The 8,206-nt window shown below is 60.9% G+C and overlaps 1 protein-coding gene across 11 annotated transcripts in view; it reads left to right on the plus strand.

Moving 5' to 3' along the window:
- Window positions 1–8,206, plus strand: part of JAKMIP3 (Janus kinase and microtubule interacting protein 3) — a 97,156-nt gene that overhangs the window by 56,122 nt on the left and 32,828 nt on the right. For 6 of the 11 annotated variants that reach the window (XM_032282031.1, XM_032282034.1, XM_032282032.1 and 3 more), the window contains 6 exons: window positions 3,348–3,563; window positions 4,999–5,118; window positions 5,807–5,953; window positions 6,820–6,951; window positions 7,046–7,081; window positions 7,915–7,974. In XM_032282031.1, the coding sequence (XP_032137922.1) occupies window positions 3,348–3,563; window positions 4,999–5,118; window positions 5,807–5,953; window positions 6,820–6,951; window positions 7,046–7,081; window positions 7,915–7,974 (711 nt within the window). The remainder of the gene's footprint in view (window positions 1–3,347; window positions 3,564–4,998; window positions 5,119–5,806; window positions 5,954–6,819; window positions 6,952–7,045; window positions 7,082–7,914; window positions 7,975–8,206) is intronic. The other 5 variants (XM_032282033.1, XM_032282037.1, XM_032282038.1 and 2 more) reach the window with 3 other exon arrangements.

Consider the following 8,206-nt stretch of genomic DNA (forward strand, 5'->3'; position numbering starts at 1 on the left):
GTGCCGAGAGGCTCTGTGCAGAGCATGCCTGGGGGGTCCCCGTGCCGAGAGGCTCTGTGCAGAGCATGCCTGGGGTCCCCATGCCGAGAGGCTCTGTGCAGAGCATGCCTGGGGTCCCCATGCCGAGAGGCTCTGTGCAGAGCATGCCTGGGGGGTCCTTGCTGAGAGGCTCTGTGCAGAGCATGCCTGGGGGTCCCCATGCCAAGAGGCTCTGTGCAGAGCATGCCTGGGGGTCCCTGTGCCGAGAGGCTCTGTGCAGAGCATGCCCAGGTGCAGGTGAGTCAGGACAGTGTGGAGGGGCATCTTCTCTCCTCCAGCCTCAGCATCAGCCTGCACACCCCTGCCCTGGAGACCACTGTCCCAAGGGGCTTCTCTCGTTTCCGGGCATCCTATGCAGCTGGGAGTGAAGGGGTCATGGTGGGTGGGGAAAGTGACAGAGGGAGCTCGTGCATTGTGGGAGTATGGGGGGTTGTGGGGTCATGGGGTGCAGGAGTATGGAGTGTTGTGGGGGTCATGGGGTGTGGGAGTATGGGGGGTTGGGGTTATGGAGTGTGGGAATATGAGGGGTTGTAGGGTCATTGGGGAGGTGGCAGAGGGAGCTCATGGGGTATGGGAATATGGGGGGTTTGTGGGGAGACGGGAGTTCAGGGGATGAAGAGCATGGGGAAGAGCTGAGGGGCAGGAATATGGGAACTTATGAGATAAGGGCATTCGGGGCCTGGGGATATGGGAGCTTATGGGATGAGGGTGTGGGGGCCTGAGAGACTGGGGACTTAAGGGGTGAGTGGGGCCCAGGGGAGAGGGGAGCTCTGGGGAGATGGGAGCCCTGGGGAGACGGGAGCTCTGGGGAGACGGGAGCCCTGGGGAGACGGGAGCTCTGGGGAGATGGGAGCTCTGGGGAGATGGGAACTCTAGGATGCAGGTGTGAGGCCTGGAGGAGATGGGAGCTCTGGGGTGGAGATTCGGGGACTCTGGGGTGAGGGTGGGAGACCTGGGGAGATGGGAGCTTTGGAGTGAGGGTACAGGGGCCCAGGTAGTTGGGAACAGTGGGGTGAGAGTGTGGGGCCCCGGGAGATGGCAGCTCTCGGGAGTTGGGAGCTCTCGGGAGTTGGGAGCTCTGGGGTGAGGGTGCGGGGGCCCGGGTAGATGGGAACTTTGGGGTGAAAGTGTGGGGCCCAGGGGAGATGGGCACTCTGGGGCCCCTGGAGGCTCCAGCAAGGGTTGCAGACCCTGTTCTTAGTGCCTGGGAGGGTGTTTTATGACAGCCTCCAATTCTTGATTGTGGAGCTGACTCTGGGGTTGTGAGTGGGGCAGCTTGGGTCGGCACAGGAGGAGACACAGGGCGGCCATTTGGAAACCCCGGCGTCTGACCCAGTGGAAGATGCTGGCCTCGGAGTGATGCTCACAGCCTGGTTACCAGGACGTCTGTTTCAGCTTTGAACATCCTGTGTCCCGGGAGTCCTCTCGGTCTGCTGCATGCTCTTCCCCCGGGGTCCATGTGGGTGCAGAGGACGGGGGGCAGGTGTGCCGCCCCCACCCATAGCCCCGTGGGAAGAAGCACAGGGTTGGCATCCTGGAGCCGGGATCACGTGGCGGTGCCATTATACGCCTGTCAACCCACCCTGGTCAGAAGGGAGCGGCGTGGGGTACAGCGTCTGCATGGGCATGGGAGGCCCCCCAAATCCTGCCCTGCCTGCTGCTGGAAACAGCCTGCCGAGAGCGAGGTGGGGGCTCCTGATAAAAGAAGGTCTTGCAGCCAGGTGCGGTGACTCACACCTGTAATCCCAGCACTTTGGGAGGCCGAGGCAGGTGGATCACGAGGTCAGGAGATTGAGACCAGCCTGGCCAACATGGCGAAAGCCCGTCTCTGCTAAAAACACAAAAATTAGCCAGGCGTAGTGGCACACACCTATAATCCCAGCTACTCTGGTGGCTGAGGCAGATGAATTGCTTGAACTGGGAAGGCGGACGTTGCAGGGAGCCGAGATGGCACCACTGCACTCCAGCCTGGGCAACAGATAGAGAGTGTAAACACCAGGCCACAGGCACAGCTGCTGATGAATGCGCTGAGTTCACCCCACCCCCGTCCTCACTCTGGGACTGTGTTGCCTCTTTCAGCATCGATATGTGCAGAGAAAATGGGGAGTTAGCAATTCAGGATTTCTTTTCTTCTGTTCAGCTCATCACCTGCCCCATCCGGGCTAATTAGGCATCTCATTTCTTTGTTTCCAAGCTAATTTCAGCAGTAGCAGATTTATTTGCTTGTTTAAACCTCAAACAACAAGTAGCAAGATTTCCCATTCTGCTCTGTTGTTTGAAAATATATTTCACACTGAGTTATTCATCCCCGAAGACCTCGTCTTCTCGTAAATCTAGCGCCGTGGATGATGACGCTCACAGTGTCAAGTGTGTCTGTCTGAAGAGCAGGGCCATGGGGTCTGCTGCGCCCAAGTTGTGGCTGGCGCGTCCCTGCCCAGAAGCCAGCTGGGTGCTTGCAGGCAGCGGCTGAGCCGTGTCTCCAGAAGGAAGGGCTTCTTCCCTTCTCAGGGTGAGCGCAAAGCACTTCCTTGTAGGGAGGGTGGGGAGGGCCACTGTCGCAGCCACTGGCGGGACAGACATCCTGCACACCCCTGGGCTCTCCTCTCAGCCAAAAACTTCTTTGGCTCACAGCCAGATTAACAAGCTGTGTGGCTCTGCATGAAGACAGCTGTGTGACCCCAGCTTTGTAGCCACGCCCAGAAGCACAGAGAGGTGGGGCTGGGCCCAAGGACCACAGTGGTGCCTCCATGTCACACAGCCCTCCCCTGGGGAGCAGGCCTGGGCTGGGGAAGGGGTCGAACTGGCTTTCAGTCTGGGAAGAGGTTGCACTGGCTCTCAGGCCGCAGCTTCTGTTCCCTGTGGTCTCCCCTGCCTGTTATAGGGAAGAATCTTGCCCATGGCACCTTCCTATTGGCAGAGTGTGGGTGACCTGGGCGTCCTCCTCTCTGTCCAACCCACAGCAGAGGCAGGAGCTGGAAGTGGCTTCTCCCGACCCTGCTGGACACCACCACCCCTGTGTGCACCAGGGGCCCCAGCGGGACAGCACGGAATGGGGTGCCATGCCAGGCGGCCCCACTCAGCTGTGCCGGCGCACATAGACCCTGGGGCCATCAGGAAGGAGTCTCCTGCTGGTGGCAGCTCAGTGTAGCCGGCTGAGCCAGGGCCTCGGTCTCCTGCTGTCCGTCCAGGACACTCAGCTTTTGCTTCCGGTCTCAGAGCCCGGAGCCCGGTGGGGCTGCCGCCGTTTCTATGGTAACTGCAGATCTGTGTCCTGCCACCTGTGTGACTGTGTTCTGTTCTCCTTGTAGATGGAGGAGATAAAATTTAAAGACAGAGCAGTCTTCGTGCTGGAGAGAGAGTTAGGGGTTCAAGCCGGGCATGCTCAGAGACTGCAGCTCCAAAAGGACGCTCTAGATGAGCAGCTGTCCCAGGTCCGAGAGGCCGACCGGCACCCGGGCAGCCCCAGGCGGGAACTTCCTCATGCAGCCGGTGCAGGAGACGCTTCAGACCACTCGGGAAGCCCTGTAAGCACCTCCCAGCCCGCTGGCCCGCCCGTGTCACAGGCCCAGCCATGTGGCTGCATGGCCCTGCATGGCCACTCTCCCAGGAGCCAGGGCCCGAGTCCAGCCAGCACCCTCCTGCCCTGGGCACCTCCCACCCAGCCTGGCCGGCGGACTGGGCTCCCTCCTTCCTGTCAGCACAGCATCAGCCCCAGCCTCACCACCCTCCTGTGGGCCCCAGCCTCAGGCTTCTGCTGTAGTCCATGGCCCTGGCTGGCCCGGGGTCCAGCCGTCGGTTGGTGGGAGGAGGCCGTGCTGGGCATGCGCTGCCGCCATCACCATGCACACAGCCTCGCCTCTGGCCCGGGAAGGCTGGCGCACCGGCTCCATGCCCGCTGTGTGCCCCTCTGGCCCCTCAAGGGTGATTTCTGGCACTCACATCACGTCACCCTCCCACCCGCTTCTCATGTGATCCTTGCACGCTCTGCTCCTCCGCTGGGGCCTGCCGACTGCCCCGGCTGAGCTCCGCCCGCTTCCGCACTGCCACTCGGCGCTCACGTGCTCTGTCGTGGTTCTGGGACACCTGGGGGATCTGAAGTCCAGGGACCCTCCGCTGGTCCTTCCGGGTCTTTGACCCCGAGCCTCTCCTGCACCTGTTGAATGAGGAACTCGAGTCAGGCCCAGGACCATCCTGGATGCCTGCTTGTTGGAGCTGAGGACAGAACTGTGTGAGCCGAGTCGGTTCTAGGACAGCGACATTTCAAAAATAGAAAATATTAAGATCGCATTCAAACGGCTTCACGGAAATCCAGCCCCTCCTGCTCTGGTGCTTGGTAGACATGGCATTCACTCCAGAGAGATTTGAACTGGATTAAAATGTTTCCACCAATTTCTGAGTGAAGTTCCAGGGGTCCCAAAAGCAGCCCTTTAGAAGCCCCATTGGAGGGAGGTCGCCTCTCACTTCTGAAAGTCTCCAACAAGTGTCTTTCCCGTGCTCGTGTCATCGTGCCAGAGAAATCCAGCCTCGCTGGCAGGGCACGGCACAGCGCACCCTCCTGAAGGGCAGCGGCAGGGGCCACGCAGAGGGCTGGGAGCTGGCAGGCGTCTCCTGGTCACCCACACTCTCGGTTTCCGCATTTGCACGCCCCGCCCTCTCCATCCGCGTACTTCCAGACCGTCTGCTCCTTTCCATTGTGTACTTCACGTTATTTTAAGTAGTTGTGTTTGAGGCAGGATCTCACTCTGCCCCGTGGGTTCTGTCGCCTCACGCAGTTGCGGTGACCATGGTGCCAGGCCAGGCGCCGTCCCCCGGGGGTCCGAGCCTGCCCGGCGGGCGGCCACGTGGAGGCAGACGCACGTTCCCGTCGCAGGGTTTTGGCTTCCGTCTCGTGCTGGGATTTGCAAAGGCTTTCCAGGTCTGTGTGTGGGGACAGTTATTTGCAGTTGATTTTTGTTTTAGGAACAGCAGTTGGATGAAAAGGATGCCCGGCGCTTCCAGCTTAAGATCGCGGAGTTAAGCGCCATCATCCGCAAACTAGAGGACCGTAACGCCTTGCTGTCAGAGGAGAGGAATGAGCTGGTGAGCACGGCCTGGGCTTCCGGACCCAGGGCTTGTGACCGCGGAGTGGAGGGGAGGGGGGCGTCCACTTCCAAAATTCCTTGTGAAAAGGAGCGGTGCTTGCCAGGCCTGGCCTTGCACCGAAGCCTCCTGACTGGTCCAGTTGCGCTTTATCAGCAAACATAGACAGTGGCCAGAGTTGTTGCTCAAGGGCTGGCCGACCAGTCCCTGTGCTGCGTGAATGGAGGCAGAAGCTTCCTGTGTTCTGTAGATGATCTGGGTGCAGATGTGGCCCCTCGGTGGGGCTGTCACCACTGGTCCTTAAAGCCACCAAGATTTCCGGGTAAGCTGAGGTTCTGGAGGGCGTGTGAGCTGTCACGTGTCTGCAAGCGTCCAGTGGCTGTGCGATTTTGCCACAGCCCTTCTTGGCAAACAGAGAGCTAGCCCCAGACTGCTCACCTTCATCTTCATCCCCATCCGTCGATGGGAGAGGGGACTCTGCCTGGGGATGCCCAGCCCAGCCCTGAGCGTGGGTTCACCCAGCACGGGGCAGTGGGCGCCACTTGGAGGCGTGGACTTTCCCAGCAGAGGGTTGTAAACCACAGTGTTGCAGCCCGGACTCCGGTCAGTCTGCGACACTGTGTGGAGACCTGCTGGTTCTCTGTCACTTACACAACAGCCACGTAGTGCTGTTAATTTTGTCTTTCAGTTAAAGCGTGTCAGAGAAGCTGAGAGTCAGTACAAGCCGCTGCTGGATAAAAACAAGCGCCTCAGCCGGAAGAACGAGGATTTGTCCCACGCTTTACGCCGCATGGAAAACAAGTTAAAATTCGTCACCCAGGAGAACATAGAGATGGTGAGGAGCTGGGGGGTCCGTGGGGCCACGGCGCCCCTGAGCTCCAAGGCAGCAGCACCTCCCTTCTCCACGTGAGATTCAGCATAACGGCCAGTCCCCGGTGTCACAACAGCCGTCTGCTGGGGTCTGGCCTCAAGCATGTCTGACGGAGAGCAAGCGCCAGGCCCAGCTCTGGGGAGGGGAGCCTTGGAGGAGGCGCTGACCGTGGGAAGGAGGCGGCTGTGGGGCATCCCCTCACTCAAGGGCTGGGACAGGCGGCCTCTGACTCGGAAAATCCCGGGCAAGGGTAGTAAGAGGCTGCAGGGTCCCAGCGGTTAGGGAGGAGGGAGGCCTGGCACACAGCACCGAACAGGAGTTGGGGGCGGGGGTCTCTGCTCCCCCAAGGCCACGAAGCCAGGACTGGGGGATCACAGCGGGTGTCATCCTGTTCAGCTGCCCTGAGGACCCTGAAGGCCATGAAGCCAGAGCTTACCCCGCAAGTCATTCAGCGGGACGTGGGGGAGGCGGGCGCTCCAGACCCCTCTCTACTGAAGTACCCTTCTTCACATGCTGAGTTAAAGTCAGGAGGGATTTGGGAGCGGTGCCAGCTGTGAAATGGGCACACAGCCCAGTGCCATCCTCAGGGGTCTGAGCGATCCCATCCAGCCGTGCTTTCTGGGAGCCCAGCAGGGCCCGTGTGTCCGTCCAGGCTGCACAGACCTGCCCCTGCTGCGGGCCTGGGCCCAGACACAGGCTTCATTTCCCCGGACTCTGCGGCTCGGCTGCTCTGAGGCCTGAGGGGAGGCCGCGGGCCCCACCACTGAGAGGTGAGAAGACCCCCCCAGCCCCCCGCCCACCGTGTTCAGCCAGACTGCCTGATGTTTCAGAGACAGAGAGCCGGAATCATACGGAGACCCAGTTCCTTGAACGACCTTGATCAAAGTCAGGATGAGAGAGAAGTCGATTTCTTGAAGCTTCAGATTGTGGAGCAGCAAAACCTTATAGATGAGCTTTCTAAGGTATCCGGGGCCGTGGCCCCATCCTCTGGCTTCCACGGGGCGTGGCTGACAGGGACCCTTAGCAATTCTGTAACGTGCTGCCTTCCTCCCCTAGACGCTGGAGACTGCTGGCTACGTGAAGAGCGTGTTAGTAAGTACGCTCAGCGCCACCTTCCCCAGCCCCTGCTCCCCGCGCCGTCACCCGTGGGACCCATTCTGTGCCCGGGGCTCCTCACAGACCACACAGAAGCTGCCAAGACGCCTTCTGGGTGGATTTTGCTGTCGCAGCGCTGCCCGGCCAAGGCTGTGTGCAGGGGGCTGAGGCCCTTTGGTGTGGGTCAGACAGGAGCCAGGAAAACAGACAGATGCCCCAGCTGAGATGGCACCAGCTTGGGGCCGTCGTGTTTCCGAGTTACCGGCCAGGGTCAGGGCTGCCCTCCTGCGGCTGCTCACCAGGCCGTGCGTTTCTCCCCGGCCAGCACACACAGGCAGCCGCATCCCACGGGTTCAACCTCAAGGCCATGAAACCACAGCGTGGCTTCCCTGGAGAGCAGCAGGACACCGTCTTCTTAGAGTTTTAAGGGCATCGGTCCCCACACAGATGTGGATGCCACTCCTGCAGGGTCCAGAGGCGCCCTGGCCATGAGTCCCCTTCCAGCTTCCACAGTTATGTGCCCCCCAAGTCACCTGCCCCACGTGGCCCCTGGACACATTCAGAAGGGGAGCTGTTGCACCACTGAGCAAGACAAGCTGAGAGCCCACCTAACCGGGGAGCCAGCTGGGGAGCCGCCCCTGTCACCCTGCAGGCATGAGCTCCCCAGGCAGCAAAGCTGGAGCCGGGCCTCCTGCTGTGGTGTGGGGACAGCCAACACGGACGCCATCTTCCCCATCACTCAAATGATGGCACGGGGACATTACACCCTGGACTTGAAACTGCTGCAGCGGCTCCACCACTTACACACCCTCTTCCCCTGGCTTCTGCAGGAGCGGGACAAGCTGTTAAGGTTTCGGAAGCAAAGAAAGAAAATGGCAAAACTTCCCAAGGTAAGGAAAAGTGCTCCGGCGGGTATGGACAGTACACCCGGTGTGTGTGCAGGGAAAGTGCCGGTGTGTGTGGAGGGGGCGTGCTGGCGTGTGTGGAGAGGGGCGCGCTGCTGGTGTGTGTGGAGGGGGCGCGCGGGCGTGTGTGGAGAGGGGCGCGCTGGCGTGTGTGGAGAGGGGCGCGCTGCTGGTGTGTGTGGAGGGGGCGCGCGGGCGTGTGTGGAGAGGGGCGCGC

The sequence above is a fragment of the Sapajus apella genome, unplaced genomic scaffold, assembly GCF_009761245.1.
Source record: "Sapajus apella isolate SASKATOON/1434 unplaced genomic scaffold, GSC_monkey_1.0 scaffold13, whole genome shotgun sequence".
In the NCBI taxonomy this organism is placed as follows: Eukaryota; Metazoa; Chordata; class Mammalia; order Primates; family Cebidae; genus Sapajus; species Sapajus apella.